Source organism: Pundamilia nyererei, unplaced genomic scaffold, assembly GCF_000239375.1.
Source record: "Pundamilia nyererei isolate P.nyererei 1_Seehausen unplaced genomic scaffold, PunNye1.0 scaffold00306, whole genome shotgun sequence".
Lineage (NCBI taxonomy): Eukaryota > Metazoa > Chordata > Actinopteri > Cichliformes > Cichlidae > Pundamilia > Pundamilia nyererei.
Window position 1 is genome coordinate 183,374 of NW_005187707.1, and position 26,565 is coordinate 209,938.

A 26,565-nucleotide genomic window follows, 5' to 3' on the forward strand; every position below is an offset into this window, starting at 1 on the left:
ATCTCCCCCCTGACCTGATGTCTTGGCTCCCTCTTGCTGTAGAATTTGTTTTGTACCTCATCAATCTCTAGTTGTGATAGCAGTTGCTTCTTCTGGATGTTGGAACACTGATCTACTAGTTATTTCATCTTTAGTCTAGATGTTGCTTTTTTTTTTAATGTAATTTTATATTATTTCAGACTGAATTTCTGAAAAAGGTGCTTGTTATGCATTTCTCCTTTCTGAAGGTACTAGTGATTGTGGTGTAAATGCTGTCATGACAGAGGCTTAAAATTCCTGTTATTCACTGCTCTCCATATCATCTTACCACCAATACATGCTCCAGCAATCCCAGATATCCAGAAGCACATTCTTTGCCATAGCGCAGAGCTCTCATTTGCACGTCTTTGCTGACCTCTGGGTGGTAGGCAGCTTGCTGCAAGGCAAACAGTAAGAAAAGTCAGTCAGTGATAGCAAGGGCAGAAAGATATCTTATTCATATTAAAAGGTAATTCTGGCTAGAGCTGCATGTGATTATAAGTAGTCCCATGTAATTTGAATATTGGAAATGCCAATATTATAGTGTCTAAGTTGTATGTATATATTTTTTGTCATTATGACAAAAATACCTACCAAACTATTCTCTGAGACCTCATTAATTACTGCACATTGAACTTTGTTTGGCAGCCCATGAACAAACACTATTTAGTAGTTCATGGTCTGCCGTACCTTGCAGGAATGCAGCATCTCAGCAATGGCCCTTCTGCTAAGGTTAGCTGTGGCAATGATGTCTTCCTGACGACAAGAGTTCCCAGCAGCCACTGCCTTTGCTGTTGCCATTGTGATTCCTTTAGTCATGCGGATGAACTCTTCTGGTGTGGTGGTCTTTGCTGGAGGATCAGCACTGTTGAATACCTGTGTGATAAAACCAGGTTGAATGTTAGTGAGTTTTCCTTGTGCATTAATTTACTTAACTCATGGTAGGACACGTGGCCCTAAAAGCTATTTTATGTAACACCAAGGCCTTTAGTCAAAACTCTCTTCTTGCTGCCATAAGACATCTTTGAGATGGCAGTTGCCTCAAAAGTTTTGAACTGGAAGATATTAATATTATGCAGATGAGGGTTCTTATTCTAAAAGCTTTTCACTGGCTTGTGAAACAGGGGTTAGGAAATGGCCATGGCCCCTGTGGAGGAATCTCCTGTGTTTTAACTGAATCCTTGGCAGGGTATTTCCAACTGGCTTAAACTGTAAAGAAACATTTATCCCACACTCACAGCCAATTCCTGTTTGATGTGTTCAATAGTGGCCTCCAAAGCTCTCGTCCCCTTGGTGGCTTCATCCTCCACAGCCTTCACAGTCTTCAGGAGCGATGTTACATTGGTCACCATCACCTAGAGGAGTCAGGTCAAATTATGTGGTAATACATTAGAGTGATGAAAATATCTTAAATATTTGATACATTATTTTTAAACTAGATGTCACTAGCATATTTTAATTAGATTTTTAGAATACGTAGCACTTAACAGAAATATTTAAATATATATACACTATATAATAAAAAGTATTTTATATATTATATTTGTTACATATTAGAAAATATTTTTGTCTCTCCTTCTCTTCATATGCTGTCTGTTTTCTATTGTAGTGGACAGCATTTTGGGGGGTTTTCATCCAGAAGATGTTGCTTTTAGGTTTTTGACATTTAAAAAGGTTATAAAGGGGTGTTTTTTTCTGGATACAGACCAAGTACAAAGTGCTCTGGATTTGGTGAAGGCTCTTTTTAAATAATCCTAAAAACTGAAAAGATTTGTGTGTTAATCTTAAACGTGTATTCATTGTACTGGTAAGAATTTCACTGCAACATAATTACAAATCCTCTCTTGATACTTCAATTTTCCAATTTTGGTTCCATGCAATTAGACTAGAATAAAACTGCATGTACACATAAAACTGTTTTTAAAAGTTTGTATTTGTCATTATATCATCATGTGTTTTCAGGATCTAGAATTAATTTTATTTTTTGTGTGCTTTTATAAAACTTAAACCAAAACAAAATGTATATGTGTATATCACTACCTGTTCAATATCAGCATCTGGACATGTATTTAGATCCTGAATGTTTTGAAGTCCTTAGAAGCATAAACTTTAAACTTTAAACTTTAAATATTTTCTCAAATTGTAAAAAAAAAAATCAATCACTTGCTTGCCAATAAATATGTGGGAAACAGTAGCTTTAGACCATAATTTCATGTGTGGACAATGATAAATATAATTTCCTGAAAAATAAAACATTACAAATCTGTCAATGCACAGATAGAACTGCACATTTATAAAAACTTCTGGTCATTCAGTGTAAAATCGCTAAGTGCTTCCCACCAGATCCTTTCAGAATCAGCTATTTTTTTTTTGTATACTTTTAGCAGATTTAATGTAGCCATGTAAAATTGTACCTTTATACCACAGACCTGCACATTATAAGGCAATTTCAAGTTGCCTTATTTTTTCAAATGGTGTCAAGCCCTTGTAACTACTCCTTGTAAAGTATAGGAGGTAGCTAAATGAAATGTTCAAGCCAGAAAAACATATTTAAGCTTTGTTAAAAATTACAACCACGTAAAAGTCAAGGTGTCTATTGTTGTAAAGTGTCAGCAAATAAAACTGACTTGAACTGATTGCTAGTTTTGTATCTTACCTTAGCAGAATTTTTAAGCTGCAGCATGCTGGGGTCATCGTGAGGCTTGCCTGCAGCTGCCTTTGTGGCGCTGATGAGGTTTCCTAGGGCTTTGGCCACATCTTTCACTGCATTGATCAACACCACCTGTACTCAGCAGGGCACAGAGCTTAAATTGTTATCTGATACAGTGCTTAACAAATTATTTGATCACCACCCAATGTAAGGTTTATGCCCTGGCTGCCTTAAATTAACAGTATCGGTAATTACAATAATTATTTTTGTTTCCATAATGGTTCATCTACTAGGATGCACAAGCTCTTTAATAAAAACATTTCTTTTTCTCATTAAGAAGCCAAATTACAGCTATTTATTTGCATTCCTAAACAGTAAAATGAGTTTTAGTTGTTAAATGTTTGATTAACTTCTGACTTCTCAGAAAAGTCAGTACGCTGGCTCAAATTTGGCCATAAAAAATTCACTTTAATATTTTTCTCATGAATAACAACACAATCCTTAGTTTTAAGCAAGTTTTTGACAGATTTCTAAAATGCTTTTCTTGTTATTATGGCAGGCGGTCTAATATATTTGTACCTTTTCATAAGAAGCAAACATACATATTTGCCAGTATAGAAGCAGACAAAAATGCATCCATACCTGGGTCTCTGGGTCTTCGGAACCCAAGCTGGCTGCCCCCAGTTTTACCACATCTGCCAGTTTGGTAATGGTGGACACTGAGGACTGGGCCGCCTGGGCCAGCCTTTCCTGACTGGCCCCAGCACCAGCCACCAGCAACTTGGTGTCCTCCACCAGAGCCTTGGCTGTCTTTAGGATGCATTCCCTGTAAAAACAGCAAAGATGAACATTATATGACTTCGACTCAAAAATGACCTTATCTTTCTTTCTGGTACAGAAACCATCATTCCGGGGTTTACAAATTTAGAATTTTCACTAAACATGCTTCCTTGAACAGGGCCATAGTTCCTTCCACTACTACTTACTTACTCCAGTTGTAGTTTTTACTTTCTCAAAATAAGGCTAAGGTAATTTGCTGGTTTCTGAAGCCAGAATAAGATGTTTGCATGTTTAAAATGCATTGCTGATGTTCACAAAGCCTGATCATATCATGACACTAGACTGCAAATCAACTTGTCAAATCAACAAATCATCTGTAATATAGCCTACAGAGGGTCTCTAATTAGTACCTGTGGTCAGCGAAGGTTTCTGCATTTTCACGGTTCAAAGTTCCAGCAGTTGCAAACATAATGGTGGTGTCAAGGTCTGCAATAATTCCAGACACTGCACTGGCAGCAGTGATGCAGGCCTGGGTGCCACGGTTACCTGCCTGCAGAGATGCTAACACATGGGAGACCTGCAAGAAAATCAATAAGTCTTATAAGTTTTATAAATGGAAAGGTAAATTAAGAATAAAAACCACAGAGTAGGAGAAAATGTCTAATTTTTTTCACTGCTGATCTGATAAAGACAAACTGACCAAAAAAGAATTAAAAAGACAAGTTAAGTGTTAGCTTGTGTTCTGACCTTCTCAGAGACTTTCCGTGCGCTTTCAATCAGCTCTTTCTTAGTAAAGGTGTCATTAGGGCTGCACTGAAGAGCTCCAGCTTTTGTCACCAGACTTGTGCAGGTGAAACCCAACTCACCCACCTGCTTCTTAATATGAGAACCAATCTGGAAACAAAGACATGACAACATGAAAACTGTGGAAAGGACACTTTCCAAGTATAGACACTCCACACATTAGACACATTCGTTTGATTTACTTCATGATTCTCTGCAGTAACGGCTGCATATTTGGCTTCGTTCGCAAGATTTCCAAACTCATTGGTCAGCTCGTTAGCTAATCCTCCAAGGTCATCTGGGTTGGTGTTAGACTTGGTCACCTGAAGACAAATAAGAGGATGCTAGTTACCGAGTTTGTTCCACACATGTTTCAACATGAATTAAGTATTGATGCAAATTTACTAACATGAGTTTCATACGATCATTTAATGAGTGTGTCAATAATAAAGAAATCAAGAGGCTTTTGTGGAAATTATGTGTGTTTGCACATGGCTTTGTATGCGTTTTTGTCTTCATAATATCCTTATCACAATGAATGCTATTAAAGTGCAAGAAAAGAATGATAAGTAACAGAAATAATATTACGGTTGGAGAAAAAAAAGATACATTTTTCAATAACATACATCTATCTGGTAGAAGTCTGATTCTATTGGTGAAATGTGAGGTTGTCCCAAGGCTTGCATGTAAATCTACGCTATGCCTAGGGTGGTACTGTGTCTTTGTTACCTGTGTGCATGATCCTCTGTTTACAGCCTATGCGTTCCAGTTTTGTTGGTTCCATTTAGTTTTCCTGACTTGTGTCAGGATTTTTTAGTAGAGCCACCTGTGTTATCATTTTGAAACTCCTACATCACCTTGGTCTCTAGTTTTTTGCATTCACAGCGTGTCCACGCTGCTCGCCCACCTACCCGGTGGTGTGATGACAATACCCCATCAGTCTTTTACAGCTGAGGAGTAAAAACTGGAGGACTACCCAGCTTAGGCTCTGCCAAAATACTAATTACCAGATTTTAGGGCCTGAACCACTGAAAGGATGCAGTAATAGTAATAGTATGTTCAATCGATACTCTTGCTGTTTTTGCATATGACAGCCTTTGTGGTGTGATTTGTTTTATTCCATTCATAACTGTTTAGTGGCAATGACAGGAAATCCCACAGCTGTCTCCTAATATGGTACTTTTTCATGCTCAATCCTCACTAAGAGGGAGCATGCTTTATTCATTTAGAATTTCTAACTGAGCTCAACTTTTAAATGGAAAAATTAATGACTAACAACAAACCAAAAACTATCCCCCATGCATTATTATCATAATATTTTACCATCTCTTGCACAGTCACAGCGATGGCCTTGGCTGTCTTAACCATGGTAGTCTGGTAGTCCACAAAGGTGCCTTCAGGTTCTTGCATTGGTGTATCTTCCATTTTATTGATGGAATCATTGATGGAGTCCACCATACCACCTACTGCACCAGCTGCACTGGCTGCTTCAGACAGTGTGGCACCCAAGTCATCCACTGCTTCTTTCATCATCTGCACGGATTCCTCCAAGGCCTCGTGCATGTGGGCTGCCTAGATAAAGGAAGCACATTGGTGTGAGCAGTGCAAAAATGCTCAGTGTGTTCAGTGGTACTTAATCACATAGAGTACAATCAAGTACACATATCCAGAAGACATTATATTTCAACTTTCATTACCTTTGGATTGCCTCCAGCCTCCTTAGCAGTGTAGAGCATCTGCAGGGCCGACTCAGTCAGGGTTTTGGTTTGGTCTAAAACAGCCATCTGTTGTTGACTATTAAGAATCTTGGATGCTGTGCCAATGGCTCCCATGATCAGGGGCTCAAAGTAACTGGCCATCTGAGAGACCTGTGTGGGCAACAAATAATTTTATTTAAGTACAAAACTGATTCCAAAATAAAAGGAACATGTCAGACTTCAGCCTGTAGCTGGACCATCACATGGTCCAAATTGTGTTGCCTGTAAAAAGTTGCTGTCTTAAGGTTTACCTTGTGTCCCAGCTGGGAGGCCTCAGATCGAGCAGCTACAGCCACGGGATCAATCAAGTTACTAATCTCATGGACTGAGGCAGCCATCTGCTCATGGAGAGTCTAAAACATACACATATGAACTGTCAGTCAAACTCAGATACTTTAAATTAGCCCCAAATTCAGCTTCATTTACTATGTCTACCAACAGACTTATTACACATCAGGTCAAGGAACAATGCATGCTGAAGTACACTACATCACAGTGGCTTCCTGAACCGTTTGTCCCTCAAAACACTTTTGTGTTTCCTCACAATAACTTTTCACTTTCCTTCTTGTAAAATGGTCATAGCATGGACCAATGCACAGGCTGTTCAGGGGATTGGCAGGAAGAAATATTCTGTGGGGGCAGTAACATCCATACCATGATTTTTCAGGGGTTTAGTAGGTGAAATTAGATACATATAGACACATACATATATATTCAACGTAGAATAAACAACAAACAATCAAGTGTAATGCTTTTATTTTGTATAGGTTACAGCAATTCAATTTTCTTGCTGCATTCATACAGAGTCAGTGAAAAACTAATAGTGGAGTGTGCATGTTTACCTCCATTGAGATGTCCTCTCGTGGTGTTAGGTGCTGGCTTATGGCTGCCAGAGAGGCCTGATCAACTTCACGGATGCAGCCATTTAGTGCTTCAATAGCATCATCACATTCTCTCTGGCCAGGAGCTTTTTCTCTGCACACATGAGATGAAGGGTGTAATTACTACACACTCTTATAACCTGCTTGACTCAATCTAAGCAGAGAACCAATTCTTACTTTTATAGTTTTTTACATTTTGACTTGTTTGGGCTTTTTTTTTTTTTTTAGATTATTTTAATTTTCATTCCAGGTCAGTGTTCCCTTCATCTTTTCCCTTTCATTTTTGGCCATAGTTTGCAACTATTTGACTGTATGTGTCTATGTTGGAGTGAATGCCTGCCGGTGTAGCTGATTATGTGTCTGTATGTTTGTGTGGCTTTTATTTGAACTGTGAAGCACTTTTTAACTCTGTGTTAAGTGCTATACAGTTATTATTATAATAATTATAATAAACTAAACAACCCCCCTGATATGTTATATATGTCATTCAAAAGTCTGATACAAATCTATTCCAAAGTTTGGGTTAAATAACACGTTACTCATAAAAATGATGCAAGACTTAATGGCCAATAATAATTTTGTGATCATTACAAAATAACACAAAATATTGTGTAAATCTATGCATTATTTATATTATGCATGGTCATTTACATAATATACTGTTACACTGTTTTCTAGGTGTGATGGTTGAGACAGAGCCCAGACAGTAGTAGTAGTGGAAGAGGCCAGTGTGCAGAGCAGGGTCTACCTCATGTTGGTGATGAGTTTCTTGATGGAGTCAGACACAGTTCTGGAGTGTCCAGCAAGCACGGACCACTTGGGCGGGTCTTTGGGGTTGACAGCCAAAGAACGGGCAGTCTGGATCAGGCCAGTGGAGCTTTCCAGCATTGTCTTAGCTGCTGCCACAATGGGCTCCATAGCTGCAAGACCCTGAACCAGAGAATAACAAATCAGGATCTATCTGAGAATATGAAAATCTCCTGATGTTAGATTCTGTAACTTGTAATGATATGACAGGGCACATTAGTGTCGTAGCAATGCTGTAATGGCAGCTCCTGGAAATACCTCAGGGCTGATCTGAGCAGGAATGCTGGCGAATTCAGGATTGGAGGCAAAAGCAGTCAGGTTGTCCACAGCTTCTATTAGAGGGCCAGTGGCAGCTTTACACTTTTCTCTGTTCGCCTGGTTAAAGGCTCCATCCAAAGCCTATGCAGGGGACACAGACATGACTTCCATAAGAATTTTTCAGCACTATTTAGTTCTAGAACACTAGCTGTTTACCTCCTAGAGCAGTGTAATGTAGCAAGGAAGAAGAGGTTTAAATAATATAGCTGTCAAAAGTGAGCTAATGAGCTCTTGTTTAATCCTTTTTTATGAGTTTTATTAGTTTTCTTTTATTATGGAAAACGTGGATTCGACTGTTCCATTTTTACACACTTTCAGATGTATACTGGATAAAGGCCGGAAGACATGTCTCAGTAAACATATGTCCGACAACCCTAATATGTCTGACCGAGAACTAAAAGTAAAGACATTTCTTACATGTTTTTATTACTTTTCTTACATTTTTTTGAAAATCCTATTCTTAAATGATAGTTAAACATAATTGACTGTAGTTCAGTTTGTAAATTAATACTTGTCACTACATCATAATTAACCTTTTCACTCAAGCTGTGGGTGTGTGTGTATGAATGACACTGATGTGTGTTTGATATGGCTTTTATTACAAACCTTTATGGATTTGACCAAGTTGGCAGTGGTGTTGGCCACTTCTTTGGCTGACTGGACAAACTGCCTCTTGGCAATAGGGTTAGGAGTTTTAGAGGAGGCCAATCTGCAGGCATTACAGAGCGCAGAGGTGTGCTTGGCCACTATGGTTGCTGCGGAGAGCACCTGCATGGGGAGAGTAATGGTCATCACATTCAGACTCAATAATCAGTCAAAGAAATCTGATAAAACTGACAATTACTTGCAGTGAGGCAAGCATTTACCTGGGATTGAGTACAAGCTGGGTCCACCAGGTTCTGACAGGCCATCTGAATAGACTGATTGGCTCGTGCAAACTGAGCAGGGTCTACCAGGCCCTTCTGACCTGCTGTGCTGTTGGGGTCTGATACACCCAGTAAATAGGCAGCCTAGAGACATAAAATCACCTATAAGTTCATTGTATGAGATGATGACGAGATGAGATAGCCTTTATTTGTCAGTTGCAGGTCTTTTGCCCACAACTGAGATGACAGACCTTGCCGACCGTACATACAATACACAAACATCACATTGGGGAGACAGGTCAGGCTAGGTAGCGAGGAAAAAAAACATCGAAATGTGTAACACAGAAGGATAATACAGGAATGCACAGATATCAACACACCATAGCACAATAAACACAGACAGCAACATGGGAAAGTGTTCCAGTGTGTACATCTGATCTGGGACCGCTGCAATCTTCGACTGCGCCTCCAGCTGACCCAATGTCCACATCAGAGGGGAGGTAAGCGTTGGAGGTGGCGTTGGATCCGGGGTAGGGAGGGTGATGCGTCAGTATCAGTATATGTATGTGTGTGTGTGTCCATAGTTCAGCTGAGATAGTGTCCTTCGCCCTGCCTGGCTAAGTAAACAGTCTTCCAGCCAACCCAGGTGGCCTTGTAGGGAATGGGAAGGAACAGACTCAACACAGTCGTTATCAGGGAGTTGTTGTTCGGCTCCAGCCTTGAGCCCACAGGTGGCGCTGAAGGGGTAGCCGGATTATGATGGTAATTTTTCTTTTGCAACAACTCATGAGAATTTCAAGCTGTTCTTTCACACTGCGACACTGGTCTCTCAATCTCCCGTTGGAGAACCGCGAGTTTCTCCATGATTAACCTTCAGTTCCATGGTCTTGTCATTCTTTTGCTCAAAGCGCATATTCTGAGACCTTACGACCACAGTCAGCAGTATGTAAATACTTCTAGTGTGTAGCAAGCCAAAATAGACATGTTACCAGCATACTTTACTTGCCTCTGAGCTGCTGTCTTAAGGCAATAATACAGTAATCTACAGTATGGATTTTACCTGTGCAGCTGCTTCAGTGAGACCACAAAGAGCTCTGGAGCCAGTACTGACTGAGTCACCAAACTCTGGCAGGTTGGAGTTTTTGGCATTATGAGAAATACCAGCCATGGACTCACCGAGGACCTATTGACAGATAACAAGAGAATCAGAAATCAAAGAGTGGAGCATCACACATTTAATGATGATATTGAGTAAAGCTAAAGCACTGACAAAGCACTGACTGAACCATAACATTGTAGTCTACATCCAAGCTTTGTAGTTTGTTGCCGACGAAACAAATTGCTTAAATACTTAAATAGTTTAAGGTGTTGAAAAACAAGAAGAAATTAAAACTTGTATCACGTTTGCTTTGGCTCATTATGTTGTTTATTTCATCTTTTATCATTACCAAGAAATTTTCTTTTAGTTACTGTCTAACCGATGGAGCTCACAGCAAAAAAACAAAACAAACATGACACTTTCATAGGCATAATGTACATGTGCATAATTTCCTTAGGGATTAATAAAGCATTCTGATTCTGATGACATTGTCTAAACTGATGCAATAAGACGGAGAATATGTGATCTGATAGAATCACGTCCTCTTTTTTTCTGTGGGAGAAACAGCCCGCGCTTCTACTGTTTCCAGTCTATTACCTATTCCAAATTAGACAGGAACTGCCAATGCTGAAAATCCTAAAAAATAGAACTAAAACCATAAAAGAAAGGCATTAATGATGTGTATTCTACAGTACCTTGGAGTTCTCCATGACACTGTCAATGCAGTCAAAGTATGACAGCTCAGTGATTGCTTCTGTCGGGTTCTCCAGCATCCCCTTCACTGACTGCACACAAACACAGCATACATTCCTGACAAACTCACACTGTTAAACTGTACAACTCAGCTGAGTGTCACACAACCTCTATGACTGAAATGTATTGATTGTTTATGGTTTTCTTTATTATTATTATTATACAGTTTTAGAGATTTTTATGATGCGTCTGGGACATGGGAAGCTAAAGAAAAGATAAAAAAGAGAAACTGTTTGATGGTGGCTGTTACCTCAAGCTCCCTGAGAGCATTATCACACTCCTTCTGACCTGGAGCCTGCTGAGTGCACATGGTGATGAGCTGGTTAATAGTGTCTGTAACAGCCCTGCAAAGACAAATGATAAGACAGATAAGTGGTTAAAACCAAAGCTGCAGAAAATTGATTTTTTTATTTTGGTTTGGGGTTTTTTTGTGGGGGGGTTTTACCGGGCAGCTGCTGCCAGCTGGTTCTTGAGGTTGGGGGAGCTAGGATCAGTGGATAGAGCTTTAGCTGCTAAAAGCAGCTTGCTTGATGACATTGAGATTGTCTTCAGGTTAGACACCACCTGGGTCTGGTCCTCCTTAGACTAGAGGAAAGGAAGAAGTGTGAAGACACTGAAAACTCTATGGCTTTTGCAGTTAATATTTTTTCACCTAAATCATGTGTCATGATGACCCAGCTTCTTGGAATATTAGCCTGTGTCTGCTCTTTGCGTGGTACACCACAACGATACAAAGGACAGTACATTTTTGACGATATAAAACTCATAAATACATGTTTAAAAAATTGGACGACAGTTTGCCTGGTGGTAACTCATTCAAACTGACCTGAGATGTTCCAGCCATGTCAACACCAGCCTCTAGGAAGTTGCTAAATTCCTGTCCAAATTTGCTAGTGGCCCTGGCCAGGTCCTGGGTAGTTCCTCTGGATGACTGGACAACTTCATTGGCTGATTGATTTAGACCAGCTGCAACCTCGTTGAGATGAGCTTGAACCTCCTGGAAGCTCTTTCCACTAGACGGGAACTATGTTGGGAAGAAAAAAATTCTAATACTGCAAGTAGCAATATAGAAAAGAATATTGGCTACAACTGGTTATAACTTTGGTTATAACTGTAAGCAACTAGGCCTGACTCATAAATTATGTTTTCATCCTCAAGCATCCACAATTAACTTGTCTCCAAAGACTGTCTTCCAGGGTTCCATGATATGTACAATTTTGGAGAAGAAAGACTAGTTTTGCTGTGCAACTGTGTTCACAGGTAAAAAAAAAGAAGAGAAAAAAAGAGAGATCAGGAAAATTATGAAAAACAGTAGGTGATGGAACTTGATTGATTAATAGAATAGCTTCAGGGTGAAATACTATTCACCTGAGATCTTTTTATCAGTAACTACAATCTACATTTGTTAAAAACTGTTAATTTTGTACTAACGGAATCAGCCAGGAGAGACTTGCTAGCTTCGCCCACAGTGCGGATGGCATTGTCTACATCCCGCTGGCCAGGAAGGCAATTCACACATCTGTTCAAGGCCTGGGAAACCGCCTTAGCCACCTTCACACAGAAACACATGCACATGATGATTGTCATTATTATATGAAAGACATATAAACATTCAGAAATAAACTACTGTAGCTACCAAACAAAAGTATTTGTAATCTCTCGGTCTGGCTCTAACCTGGGCCAATCTCTGCTGACTCTCTGCATCTCCTGGTTTAGCAATGGCCCTCTTGGTCTCTTCAATAAGGTTGGATGACTTGTCCATGACATCCCCAGCACAGTCCAGTATGGCACTACGTGCTGCTGAGTCATCTGTGGTAGCAGCGACTCCTCTGGCAGCCGAAGCTAGTGACTTTAGAGCCTGAGCCACATCTCTGGCTGCCATACCTGGATCCAACAGGACAGAGGAGAGAAACTTTGGTGCGTAGAAAGACATAATATAAAATTTACAGTCTGGGAATGCCTAAGGTCTAATTTGTTTAAATTAATAAAAAAGATATTTTGAAATGTAGTATAATGCAAAATTCTTGAGTCACTCGTCATTTCTTTTGCATCACTCATCTTTAGTCCAGACATTCTACTTGACCATTTTCAAGATTGTCTTGTTGTTTTTTTGTTGAACCACTTCAGTCTAAACAGGGACCTAACGCAAGGATTGAATGAGTGAAAATAAACTGGTTCCCATTTCTTCTGTTGATTCCATGAGAAATGTTACAAACTGTCCGTCTCAGAGCAACGCTGAAAAACTAGTTCATGCATTTATTACTTCTAGGCTGGACTACTGTAATTCATTATTATCAGGATGTCCTAAAAACTCCATGAAAAGCCTTCCGTTAATCAAAAATGCTGCCGTGAGAGTACTGACAGGGACTAGAAAGAGAGAGCATATTTCTCTTATATTGGATTCCCTTCATTGGCTCCCTGTTAAATCCAGAATTTAATTCAAATTCCTGCTCCTCACATTATTCAAGTCTTGAATAATCAGGCCCCATCTGATCTTAATATCCTTATAGCACTTCGCTCTCGCACTGCAGGCCTACTTGTTGTTCCTAGAGTATTTAAAAGTAGAATGGGAGGGAGAGCCTTTGGTTTTCAGGCCCCTCTTCTGTGGAACCAGCTTCCAGTTTGGATTTGGGAGACAGACACTATCTCTACTTTTAAGATTAGGTTTAAAACTTTCCTTTTTGCTAAAGCATATAGTTCGGGCTGGACCAGGTGACCCTGAATCCTCCTTTAGTTATGCTGCAACAGGTGTAGGCTGCTGGGAGATTCCCATGATGCATTGACTATTTCTTCTTCAGTCACCTTTCTCACTCACTATGTGTTAATAGACCTCTCTGCATTGAATCATACTTGTTATTAATCTCTGACTTTCTTCCACAGCATGTCTTTTATCCTGTCTTCCTTCTCTCACCCAAACCAGTTGCAGCAGATGGCCGCCCCTCCCTGAGCCTGGGTCTGTTGGAGGTTTCTTCCTTTTAAAGGGGAGTTTTTCCTTCCCACTGTCGCCAAAGTGCTTGCTCATAGCATGTATTATTGTAGGGTCTACCTTACAATATAAAGTGGCTTGAGGTGACTGCTGTTGTGATTTGGTTTCCCAGAAGAGTTGAAGCTGTTATAGCGGCAAAGCATGGGATGACACCATACTAAAGCCTATGCCCTAAGAATGGTATATCACTCAACACCAAATCACAACAAAAGATGCCACATGTGCTTTATACTGTAAGGCAGCGGTCCCCAACCTTTTTTGCGCCACGGACCGGTTTATGCCCGACAATATTTTCACGGACCGGCCTTTAAGGTGTCGCGGATAAATACAACAAAATAAAACCAGTACCGGTACCGAAAAAAAAGAAGATTTATTCATAACACACGTGAAAAGACCCAGGGAAACAGAGTTAACGATAAAAACGATAACAAAATAACGCTGAAAACCGATAAAAACCCTCAACTCTCACGGCCTGGTACCAAACGACTCACGGACCGGTACCAGTCCGAGGTCCGGGGGTTGGGGACCGCTGCTGTAAGGTAAAGGCCCTACTATAAAAATTTGACTGGGATCAGAAACAACCCCATTTTTAAAGTGACAGACTCGTATTGCCGACATTCTGGTTATGTTAAACTCACCAGTGTAGTTCTCATTTCCCTGGGTGGCTTCACTCAGCAGCTGGGCTATGGCTGAGCTCACAGCCTTGGTGCTGTTACCCAGATCCTGGGAGCATTTCTCAAGCTGAACAACACAGCAGAAGACATGGAAAGAAACATTATCAACCATTCCTACCTTTTGAAAATAACTCACCAATTATTATTATTAAAAAAATGTTATGTTTATGCTTCGTTCATGGTGTTGTCCCGTGAACCAAAACTATTTCAGTGTTCCTTACCGTCTCTCCTGGTAGTGGTTTAAGTTTGCCTTCTTCTGCTGATGCCTTGGTCTCTTGAATCTCCTTTTCCAAATCTCTCACCGTTGATAGAGCATTGTCTATTTCCAGTGGTCCACAAGCTTCCTGAGCCTAAGATACACAAAAATATCTGTGATTAGTTAAATAAAACATAGTTATATCTTGCATGAATTAGATATCAGTCAAAAAAAATCAGAAAAAAGTTCTACACCATAATTGCTTCACTTGATTCATTGACCAAAAAAATAGGCCATCTGTTAGAAATCTGGAAATTCATGTATTTCTTAATCTAAAACAGTAAAAAGAAATCTAGAGAATTAGATCATTCCTGTATGATATCATTTCACAAAAGTTCAAACATGCATGAGTGTTTCTTAGCTCTTTCACTCACTTTGCTGACTCCAGCTAGCACAGTACAATGAACGCTGAAATCTTTCTCAGAATCAAACTGATGAATATATATAATTATTACTACCTTTTGTGAGGCAGTGCGGAGCTCTGCCAAGGCACTGGCCAGGTTTTTAGCACACTGGCTGAGCTGCATAGCTGAAGCCTGGTCACTGATGGTGGGAACAGCAGCTTTGGAGGCTGTAACCATCTTAGCACCGGGCTGGTAGAGGGAAGAGAGACATGTTGCATTGGTTTTGATTTAAAGCAATTCATTCTAAAAAAGAAAGGGACTATAAAGTGTTTGCTTTTCCTAAAACTTTTGCTAGAGGTGCGTTTACATCTCCTCATTCTTATCTCTAGTTAATAACGGTGTAAATAAACATATAAACAATAAAAAAAAACTCAATGAAAATATAGACAGTGCCAAGCCATATTGTTTTCAGGTTTCTGACTATTCTTTTTCATCTCCCCCTAACCTACTGAGACCCAGCCTATTCATTTATGTCCTCTATAATGGAAATTAGTTTTTGGTCTATATCTTTTGACTTATTTGAGCTACCCTACTAAGTTACTACTAAATGTGTTCAATAGACAACATCTTGACTTTCCAATGATATCTCATGTGTTTGGGTGATCTCCTTTAGTTCCAAAGAGGCAAGAAATCACAAAAAAGGTTAAACTGAAAGATGCAACCAGGTTACATGCATTGCACAAGTTATCAGTGATTTAGCTACCTAAAAAAGACACATTGGTGACACAGAAAATTCCCAGGTTGCAGTAAAATCATCAGAAAAGATTTCTAACCCAGTGACAGACAACAGTGTTACTCTGTCTGTGTTTTAAGATTTGTTGCTCAAAACAATGAGGCCACAATCTGTTTGTGGCTGTTTATTATGACTGTAACACAGTTACATAGCTATACTCTTCTGTTGTTTTGTTAGTCTGCTGTCACTCAGTGAAGTTGGTGGTGTGACAGTCACCTGCAGGAAGTTCTGGCTGGCACTAATGAGAGCCAGCTGTGCACTTGGGCTGTCAGGCTGAGACTGGCTGCCTCTGACTCCCTGAACCAGCTGAGGGATCTGCTCTGCGACAGCCTGGAGACACACACACACACACAATACAGTTTTTAAAAATATCTTAACACAACAAGCATAACTTTGCTAAGGTGGACAGTCGCATTCAGATCCTTCAGTTTGAAGGGTTTAGAAACCTCTGTACACTCCAGTCTGTCCCTCCTTTAAAAGGTTCTAGTCATCATACCTGGTGTGGATCGTCTGATTCTCACAGATTTGAAAGATAATAGATAAAGGCATGTACTTACTATTAGTGGGAATACTCTGTTGTTGTTTTTTTACATTGTTTTAATTATGAGAAAATGTAATTTTTATTTATCATTTCTTTGAGTATATCAAGTTTATTAATAGGAGTGTGGCAGAGGTGTGGCTCAGCTGCAGGGGAAGAGTGGGAGAGTGAGCTCAAGTGATACTCCTCAAAGTGATACAGTGTGTCGGGTCAATCACTACAAGACGATATTAGGTTGTCCATATATCTTTTTTTTAAAAAGACCCAAAACCTCCATGAAATTTACTGTTTGTACCACTGATTGTTGATTCTACATAGCAAGCTTAGTTCCATATATGTTTATATAAACCAAAGCAAGTACTGAGTTTTTACCTTGCAGCCCACAACAAGCTGCTGCTGGGCAGCCTGGTTCTTGTTGGTTGAGGCTGCATGTTGTGCAGCAGCAATGGTCTGAGTGGCTGCTGCTGCTGCTTGTTTGGCTGCGTTCTGCCAGAAGAAAGGAACACGACAAGTCAAAAAAAACAGCAAAGAGCACAAGACTAGCAATAATCAGGGAAATGACTCAGACAGAACTAATAATAAGATGCAAATGTTAAACTTTTAAAGTTAAAAACAGGAAGTTACTGAAACCATTATTATAATTAAGCATCATGTCAGACAGGCCACAAAGTTAAACTTAGTTATATTCCCAAAAGAGACGCTGTACTAAAGTGTTTAAGAAATATTCAGAGTTCCACCGATCGTGGTTGGGTGTGAAATAGCTGCATCAGCATCAGACATCATTTTAAAAGCATTTTTGTGGTAAATCAATTCAATGCTATTTATATGGTGCCAAATCAAAGTAACAGTTGTCTCAAGGTGCATTATATTGCAAGGTAAAGACCCTCCAATAATACAGAGAAAACCCCAACAATCAGATGACGGTGACAGTAGGAAGGAAAATTTCCCTTTTAACAGGAAGAAAACTCCAGCGCAACCAAGTTCAGGGAGAGGCAGCTATCTTCCAAACCGGTTGGGGGTGTTACCTCCAGTTTGTTGACTAGGCGTTTCTTGATAGCATTCTGCGCCGCAGCGTTGGTGGCCATGCGGAGACCTTCAGCCGCCTCTCGTAATTTCTGCTGCTGTTCCTCACTGTCGGGATTTGCTGCTGCACCCTGGGATAAAATGTTCACATTATATATTAAACTAACAAATCAACAAAATGATAACACAGTCTTATCCACAGAGTTTAAAAAAAAGAAAAAGACAAAGGCAGACCTTAGCGGCCTCCACCATCTTGGCTGTGGCATCAGCCAGCAGCTTGGCAGCAGAAAGAAGCTTGCGTGAGTTCTCTAGGTCAGACTCTCCTTCTGCATCCATCTTGATAGCATTGACCAGATCAGAGGTGGCTTGAGCAAGGATACGAGCCTGACGGACCATCTCACCTAGTGTAGCAAAAAAGAAAGATGGAAAAAAATGTGATGATTAAAAAAACAATAAAGAAAATTTCGTCCTTCCAACAGTTGTGTGAGAAGAATATAAATTGATCTTTAGAAGGCAGAAAGCTAAAGAAGAAATATTATTTTAATATTCTGAGCAAGCATAGTATAAAAACTCTTTCTAAATAATCAACTCCTTAACCATGTCCCACAAAACAGAAGGTTCTAAGAATGTAGAAAAGGTAACGTAATATAATTAGCATGAAAAGTGGAGGTTAAACTAAACGATAACAGACAAGAAGAATATTATATTTCAAAAAACTGAAATGATTTAGGATTTTTAAGACTGATGCTTTTTTTCACAAAACATAAATGGATCTCCCTAACATTAGTTATGTGTAGCTGTTTATGAGTGCTTACTAACATAATCCCATAAAGCAGTTCGAAAATAATCCTATTTTATTTTCACAAATAAATGTGGATTAGTTGTTTGCTGTGCTTCAAATATTTGTTCCTAGGAAAGAAGTTATAGACTGCCATCTGGTGGACAAACTATATAGCAAACACAAATAATTCAAGTGTGTTTTTCCCAAGGATGCCTCCCGGGTGAAGTTCTGGCCATGTCCCACCGGAAGGAGGCATGCTGGGGAGATTATCATCATTTATTTATTTATATAGCACCTGGTAGACCAAAATGCTGTACAATACTAATATGCACATAGTAATAGATTATATCTCTTGGCTGGCCTCGGTGTTCCCTCAGACAAAGCTCTCTGCTTAGGCTGCTGTCCTGGAGACCCAGCCCCAGAAAAATTCATGGATGGATTTATCTTCAGTTATGAATCCAGATAGTGGTGTATCGCAAATAGCTAATATCACCTGTCCCACTGGTCCCACTGATTTCTCAATGGGAGTCTGGTTAAAAACAGAAAAGTCTGGAAGCAAGCTGCTGATTATAGACAACATCAAGAGGCACAAGCTCAAGGTTTTGAGGCATCAACAGTCACAAACATGAACCAAAGATTACTGAAAAATTACAGATAGTTAGAGGAGCAGCTGATGCGAGACAGGCCAAGAATCTCACAGAAGTAGATGTCCTTGTCATAAGCCACCAAACAGAAACATACATAGAAGTACGCAAGGATCACAGTATATGTAAAACTTCTGTAAAACCTTCTTTTCCTTTTTTGTTATTTTCAAGCTGTAAAACTTATAATAATAAGGTAATAATGCATTTTCAAGATCATCTCAGATTTTAATCACTTAGCTTACCATTACGAAATTACTTTTACATGATTTTACATACTGTTTTCTAGCACTAGCCTCTTAAAAAGAAGTCTGAGAATATTTTTTTTAACTAGACTAATGTAGATATGATCAGGTAACATGCTGGTGGAGCGGTTAGTGTCACCTGACAGAAAGAAGAACTTCGGCTGGGCCTCACTGTGAGTTTAAATGTGCCCACTGAATCACTATGGGTTTCCTGTGAGTACTTCAGCTTCTCCCACAGTCCAAGGAGATGCATTTTAGGTTAACTGGTGATTCAAAAATTGCCATGCACATAAGGTGGAGGATGAGTTTGAAGTGTATAATATGAAGCACTGTATGAATGCATGGTGAAAATGTTACTTGTAGTCTAAAGCGCTTTCAGTGGTCAGAAAACTGCTATATTACATTGCCAGTACATTACATCTTAAAAAATAAATAAAAAGATTTTGAACAGTGACAAGTGAAAAAAATGCTGACTTTTCTAATATATAGATATTATATATGGAATATCCTGTGTGTCAGCTTTTCTTCAACTATGCTACTCCATATTTGGGGTAAACCAGTGGTGCTCCTGGAAACCAAGATTCTTCACAACACATTTTAGAGAATGTAATTTTATGGGTATAAAAAAAGCCTATAAAGATTTCAAATTACAAAAGGATCCAAAGCCATCCTGTGGAAACAGTTTTAGCTTCCTTCACTTACCAGCATCTCCCATAGAGCTAAAGATGTTCTCAGTGACATCCAAAATGCGGTCAGTGGCTTCTCCATGACGTCCAATGGGATGGCCTCCACTGGCATATTGTTTGATGTGTTGAAGGAGCTCATTAAGAGCCTGTGTGACACCTGTGGCAGCCATGCCCACCTGTTTCAGGAGACCATCATCATTGGTCGCTCCCTGTGATGCCTCAACACAGCCCTCTACTGACTTAGCCACCAGCTTGCCCGCCTCAATTAGCTGCTCCTGGCACACTGGAGAGCTGATTGTTGGAGCCACCACCTTGAAGAGGGATAGGATTATTGGTGGGACAGAAAAGTAGAAAGACCTTAGGCTTGGCTCAAACGCAAAAAGAACATTTCAGTTTCAGTCAACAGTTGTCCCTATCAGACGGTGAACACTGTATTAAAGTCGAGTTCTCAATAGATTACTCACTCTTGTGCAAGCCACTAGCTGAGATGTGGACAAAGCGCATTGAGTTGCCGCTGCGATGACCCGGTTCTGCTGGGCTGAGTCTTCTGTCTTCTGGGCCACATTCTTTGCTTTGAGCACCAGAGCTGCTGCAGCATTAGCCACAGCTTTAGCCAATTGCATCAGCATGTCCTGCCAAAAGCAAACAGCAGTTAGCATACCTTATCATTGGTGAAAATAAAGTTTTGTCAATTGAATGTGAATAGTATCTAATGTGTGATACTTTGTCTTGCATATACAATAGTAGTTCCTATTGCTACACAGCAAAATCAAAGAACTACCAAAACAGCAAAACACTACAATAATAAATGTTATGATGAGCACACCTGGAACTGTTGATCAGTGTCTGCCTCGCCTATGTGAGAAAGCAGCTCTCCGCTGGCTTGGCCCACATTTCCAGCAGCCTGCAGCAGATTCTGACGAGGCTGGAACCAAAAGATATTACTGACCTCAAACAAGAAAGAGTAGAAAAACACAATGTATCTCTGTCTTCCTTTTAGTTTGGCTGTGTACCTCTGTGTTTGCAGGTTGGGCAGTCTTTAGCATTTCAGAGACAGCACAGGCCAGGTTCTTGGCAGCACCAAGCAGATGCTGTCCATTTCCTCCTTCATCCTCCATAAGTGCTGCCAGAAGTTTAACACCCTTTGACATCTCTGTTAGGTTGGAGGAGATTGTAGTAACAGCACAGCCTACTGCTGTGTAATCTGTCTCTGCTGGATCACCTAAAAGACAGAGAAGGGCAGAGATTTGTGCTTTATCTCCTACAGGACGCTTGTTATATTTGCATAAGAAACAAATTCAGAAAGTACTCAGAAAACAGATCAGATATCAATGGAAAAAATAACACTGGATATCTGCTGGGATGAAAGGATGCTACATCATTTGAAGTAAATGAAAATTATCCTACTACAGGGGAATTCAAGGAAACCCAAAAAATCTAAGTGAAAAAAAACAATGCAGCCGGGTAATTTGTATGGCCTCCATGTGCTTGTATGCATGGCTGACAACGTTGGGTCATAGTCCTAGTAAGACTATGAATGGTGTCATCGGGGAATCTCCTCCCAGATCTAGACCAGGACATCACTGAGCTCCTGGACAGTCTGAGGTGAAACCTTACGACGTCGGATAGATAAAAAGAAACATAATGTCCCAAAAAATTTTCTGACAGGTTTAGGTCTGGCAAATGTGGGGGCCATCCTCCAGGAACTGCCTGCATGCCAATGCACCTGCTGGTGCATTGGCAATAGGGTCTGACAAGGGGTCAGAGAATTTAATCCTGATTCTTAATGGCAGTCATGGTGCTGCTGCCCATGTTACAGGAAGCATAACTTTCGTAACAGCTTCTTGAGACTCTTTCACATCTTCCACATGCTCAGGGTGAGGCACAGAAACCCAGTGGTCCACCTGCCAGTTCTGGTATTCTATGGAAAATGGTAATCAGGTCCTCAATGCTGGGCAGTGAACACAGGGCCTATCCAAATGCAAAACTAGTGAATGCTTTGCATAGCAAAGTAGGGAACATGTTAGCATTAAAACTCAAAAACTGCAAAGTGAGCAGTGAAATTTATACTAAGAGAGCTGATGCTGAAGGACAACCAGTCTTCCAAATTCGTATTATCATTACTGCAAATGAACCTGACCAACAGGAAACGTAATGTTTAATAGTTGTATTTTCGGTTTGATAAGAAATTATGAATAAAATGCCTCAATGTATTTTAAGAGTCACATTGTCAGTGCAGATAATACACATTGTATGAGGAAAGAACAGTTAAGAGAACAGTTCTCTTAATCTTTGAATTCAGGTGTTTTCCAGGTGTATAAAACAAAGCATGTAGCCACGCAGTCTTCCTTCACAAGCATTTGTGAAAACTGTAAAGACCTTGCTGTAATAGGTAGTGTAATAGAATGACACCATTGCAACAAATGGTAAATGGACTGGTTCTTATATAGTGCTTTTATCCTTACTTTAGAACTCAAAACACTTTATACAGCATGTCTCATTCCCCCATTCACATACACATTCTTACAAGGACTCTTTTCTACATCTGTGCTTTTTAGCTAGCATTCAGACACACATTCACTCTCTAACTGCATTGGGAGCAACTCGAGGTTCAACATCTTGACCACTCCAGCTAAAGTGAGATGGAGGCTGGAGCAAACAGGATTCAAACCACCAAACTTCCAATTAGTAGACAATTGATTCTTCCTTCCTAGCTATTTAATGACCAATTGTAAGTGGTGTTATTGCAAAGAGGAAACATTTAGCAACCAAGTCACAGACTCAATGTTGAGGTGCATAGTGCATTAAAGTCAACAATGCTGCGTTTACTCAATAACTTCCAGAGTTCTGTGATTAATATCAGCAGACAAAACGTGCACCGGGAGCATACATACAGTTTCCATAGAGTTTTTTTTGTTGTTGAAAAAAGCATGATTACAAGAACAGAGAGATGCTCCACTATTCCTACCCGCAGTGAGGTTGACCATGGAGGCTGTGCCTGCTGTAATGGCATCCACCTGTGAATGGATTTCATGTTTGGACTCATCCATCTTGTTTTTGCGCCAAGCTTGAGATGCCTTAAAAGAAAACAAAAAAACAATCCATTTAGAATGGAGTCTTCACTATACATCATCAATACAATCAACACTTAAATCAGTCCAAGCAAATGAAGTGAAATCTCACTGCATCTGTTCCTAATGGAGGCAGAGTATCAAAATCATCCAGTGAAGCTTGGGCAGCCTGGACAGCATGCATACTGGAGTTAATGGTTCCAGTCAGGGCTTGCTGTGCTGAAGTCTGTTGATAAAAAAGTGAATGTATTAAATTAAAAGAAATTGTGAATATAATTCTGTGTTTGAAACAACAAAATAACAGAAATTGCTCCTATAACTAAAAACATAATGAATGCATTTTTTTAAACTGTACTTGGCTGTTTGGATTTCTGTAAAACAAATTCACAAATATGCAATTCCTAATTTTTATAAAAGCGTCACTTCAGTGCTACAGATCAACATTGGCTGCTCAGTAAGGATTCTGGCATTTGCACGTTCACGTGGGTTTATGAGGATGTTAGCCTGCTATATTTAAGTTTTAAGGAAAGAGAAAATAAAGCCTACTGTTACAGTTTAATTTCCAATTTCTGTTTCATGTCTTATCATTCTGTCATACCAGTGGAGGCATATGTCCTCTGTGCATCTGTCCACTGGTTATGTGCTGCTTAGCTTGAGGCATGGAGCCCATCTGGAAGCTCTCTGGTCCACCAGCTCCTGAGCGCATGATGGCTGGCAGGGCCACTGAGCCTGTCTCCACTTTGCCGACCCTGTTGAACTGTTGCTGCAACACCGTGGACCTGGAGTGGCATGAGAAAGAACCTAGTTTTGAAAGCCCTGAGGTGCAGGTCAATGATCCGGTTTGTAATAATGTAGTTGTCTCTTCAGCTGCAACTCTTGAACGCTAAGCTGAAGAGAGGAGCTACACTGTCAACAAATAACTACCTGGTGGCGACTTAGGAAAGCTGAATACTCCATGGATGGATGGAGTATTGTTGGAATACCATTCAGTGAAACTTGTACGTGTCAAGTACAGAAAACTATTCAGTGGTAACACTCATACACTTACTTTTTGGGTGACACAGAGTCTTCTAGCATGGTTGACTCTTCATCTCCCTCCAAGCCAAAGTGGTCTTTGCTCTTTTTCTGTCAAGAGAAAGAAATGTGGTGACACACTGGATTATATCAAATTCAGTTTTAAAGGATTTTCTTTTGTTTCAAAATAAAGAAAAGATTAAAAACATGAGTTTCAGTACAGACAGCTGCCTAGTAAGATGTTTTTCTATCACTTTTATGCAACTTTGAACAGTTGGTCAGGAAGCACTGCTCTTCTTGACACTACCATAGTGTCTAGCAAAATGAGTAGGCATTAACAGTGTGACTGGAAAAGCCAATGATGACATGAAAAACGACACTGTGATCAAAAGTACACCAGACTCACTGACGAGCACACTGAGTCCACAGTCCTGTGTGAAAGTGCCATGAGTGGTAATCCAGTTGTCAAGCAAAAGGCACATATTTTAAAGAACTAAATAATACATTTTAACAGAGCACAGAGAAGATAAACAGTGTTGTGCTGCAGCAAGAGCAGCCACTTTCAAGCTTGGGCTTGTAAAACACCTGAAAAGACGCAGGACTTCGTGTTTCATATCTTCTTTGTGAAATGTCAGCACAGAACTTGAGATCACCTTATGGTATGATGATAAATACACACCAGCACATATGTAACATATGTAGTATGTAAAGAAATTCTATTGCGTTGAATACTTACAGAGTGACATGGAAAGAGTGACATGTCAAAAGAAATCTCACTAGACAAAATGGTGTTGTAGTATTTTTTGACATTTTTTTAGGAAATAAATTCTTCATCCCCCATCAAAGCATCCATGTTGTCAATGAAATGTATAATGCTGCTGACCTTTTTAAGGATGATGTCGATGTAACCAGCAATAAGCTGAGCTATCTGCTCTCCCTCAGTGGTCTGCACAGAATAGTAACCGTCCTGGTAATCTCCAAAGTCCTAAAGGCAGAGCAAACAACCAGAAGTTAAAATACCTTACAGATTATACTGGAAAATGAATAGCTTCTTGAATAGGTGAACTATTCCATTAGGTTAGGTGAAGAACAGAGGATGTAGTGAGAAATTACCAAAGAATCAATTGAAGGCTCAACTGAACTTATGCAATCTGAACAAAGGTGAAATTTTTCTGCAAATGATTTGTATACAAATTTAAAATAAAACTTTTAATACCACTGATGGAACATTTTCTAGAAGCGCTTTTGCTTGAGAGCCTTCCATAATTTGAATTACTTTCCCCTGGAAGTAATTATGCAACGTACTGCATTACTTTTAAGAGGATTGTTCTGTTTACTAAGTACTTTTTTCGAGTAATGAGCCCAACACTGATTACAGCAAAGTGGGGATATACCTCTGACATGCACAAACATTTGACCACACAGCATGCAAATCATTTTCATGAATGTAATATGTCTTTGATATCCTACTTAGCGATGGTGGTGACTCTTAACGCACCCATGAGAAAAGTGAAGTGATATCAGTAATTGCCATCCATCTCTAGGTCTCACTAAAGTATTTTGCTAGAAAAATGCATGGAACGAATATTTGGAAATTGACATTTTAGGAGAGGATTAGAAATCAGCAAGTGGTCCATCGAGGTTTAAATACATAGGGATTAATATGACTCGTTCTCTATCTGGCCTTAAATCAACTAATTTGACTCCCCTTATATCAAGGATTACATCTGATATTCAAAGATAGGGTAATCTCCCCCTTTCTTTAACCCTCTCAGGCTCAAATTAAACTTTTTGTTGCTAATGCACAACCAAGTCCTGCAGTGGTACTTCTGAGTAAAAAAAATCATAAAATATGTATGTGGGGTAATCAGGTTGTTAGTTTTTAACTGTTGCAAATCAGCAACGCCTGCCTTGAGAGGGTTAATCGGTAAGATTAGTGTTGTTAAAATGTTTTAGAGTTTGTTTTTGTTTAGTTGTTTTTTTTATATATATAAATATATTTACTTACGAAAATGAAGAAAGGTTAATTGTATTTTGGTAAGTGCAAGTACTGTGTTGTTTTATTTTTTCAATAAAAATATTTGCAAAAAATAAAAATAAAAATCAGCAAGTGAAGCAATTCAAACACCGTGAATGCATGCTTCATATTAACTCACTATGACTGAGTGCACAGAGGCAATAGAACTGTTTTGGGAAGAAGTCAGATGCAATGTTACACAGTGACAAAAACCCAAACAATCTTATGGTGTTGCACTGGCCTGGTGGAAATAGTAAAATGAGAAAAAAGGCAGTTTGATAATGTGTTAAAAGTCATTTCAGGTGTTCAAATCAGAAAAAGAGAGCAAGAGAGCGAGGGAGGGAGAGAGAGAGAGAGAGAGAGAGAGAGATCTGGTTAGGATATTTCTGAACCAGGCTCAACAATGCTCTTATCTTGTCTCTACTTAAGAACTCACCAGGGTGAAGCTCTTTGGTGAGGCAGCCCAACGTTTAATGTTGGTCAGGTTCCACTCCTGGATCACCTCCTTGGTCTTCTCATCAACCCTCATCACGCATTCTTTGGTTATACCCAGAAGTCGAGGCACCAATTTGTTCTTACCCTTCATTTTCTCCTGCATGAAGGGAAATGAAATGACTGTGAAGTAAACATAAATTAAACTGGGCAAATATTAATGACTCAATCCATGAAGATCCACAATCAACAAATTAACTCAGCCATCATCCAGCTAGCACTGCAGAATGAGAGAAAGCATATAAAGTATTTAAACATTTTCAGATGAATCTTGCCCTATTTGTGAATTTTT

The 26,565-nt window shown here is 39.6% G+C and overlaps 1 protein-coding gene across 2 annotated transcripts in view; it reads right to left on the reverse strand.

The window, feature by feature from the left end:
• tln1 (talin 1) overlaps nt 1-26,565 on the reverse strand; it is a 55,230-nt gene that overhangs the window by 8,757 nt on the left and 19,908 nt on the right. For both annotated transcript variants that reach the window (XM_005751301.2, XM_005751300.2), the window contains exons 11-50: nt 26,218-26,373; nt 24,648-24,749; nt 23,799-23,875; nt 23,349-23,529; nt 22,863-22,976; nt 22,648-22,756; nt 20,693-20,901; nt 20,506-20,604; nt 20,144-20,311; nt 19,696-19,990; nt 17,561-17,727; nt 17,329-17,457; nt 16,676-16,789; nt 15,982-16,095; nt 15,087-15,221; nt 14,594-14,722; nt 14,337-14,439; nt 12,388-12,596; nt 12,144-12,263; nt 11,539-11,736; nt 11,158-11,297; nt 10,963-11,056; nt 10,655-10,744; nt 9,921-10,043; nt 8,861-9,004; nt 8,601-8,762; nt 7,935-8,075; nt 7,618-7,799; nt 6,831-6,963; nt 6,240-6,341; nt 5,929-6,099; nt 5,555-5,803; nt 4,435-4,554; nt 4,196-4,342; nt 3,859-4,025; nt 3,311-3,494; nt 2,675-2,800; nt 1,257-1,373; nt 709-894; nt 308-415 (exon numbers count right to left, since the gene is read on the reverse strand). In XM_005751301.2, the coding sequence (XP_005751358.1) occupies nt 308-415; nt 709-894; nt 1,257-1,373; nt 2,675-2,800; nt 3,311-3,494; nt 3,859-4,025; nt 4,196-4,342; nt 4,435-4,554; nt 5,555-5,803; nt 5,929-6,099; nt 6,240-6,341; nt 6,831-6,963; nt 7,618-7,799; nt 7,935-8,075; nt 8,601-8,762; nt 8,861-9,004; nt 9,921-10,043; nt 10,655-10,744; nt 10,963-11,056; nt 11,158-11,297; nt 11,539-11,736; nt 12,144-12,263; nt 12,388-12,596; nt 14,337-14,439; nt 14,594-14,722; nt 15,087-15,221; nt 15,982-16,095; nt 16,676-16,789; nt 17,329-17,457; nt 17,561-17,727; nt 19,696-19,990; nt 20,144-20,311; nt 20,506-20,604; nt 20,693-20,901; nt 22,648-22,756; nt 22,863-22,976; nt 23,349-23,529; nt 23,799-23,875; nt 24,648-24,749; nt 26,218-26,373 (5,814 nt within the window). The remainder of the gene's footprint in view (nt 1-307; nt 416-708; nt 895-1,256; nt 1,374-2,674; nt 2,801-3,310; nt 3,495-3,858; nt 4,026-4,195; nt 4,343-4,434; nt 4,555-5,554; nt 5,804-5,928; nt 6,100-6,239; nt 6,342-6,830; nt 6,964-7,617; nt 7,800-7,934; nt 8,076-8,600; nt 8,763-8,860; nt 9,005-9,920; nt 10,044-10,654; nt 10,745-10,962; nt 11,057-11,157; nt 11,298-11,538; nt 11,737-12,143; nt 12,264-12,387; nt 12,597-14,336; nt 14,440-14,593; nt 14,723-15,086; nt 15,222-15,981; nt 16,096-16,675; nt 16,790-17,328; nt 17,458-17,560; nt 17,728-19,695; nt 19,991-20,143; nt 20,312-20,505; nt 20,605-20,692; nt 20,902-22,647; nt 22,757-22,862; nt 22,977-23,348; nt 23,530-23,798; nt 23,876-24,647; nt 24,750-26,217; nt 26,374-26,565) is intronic.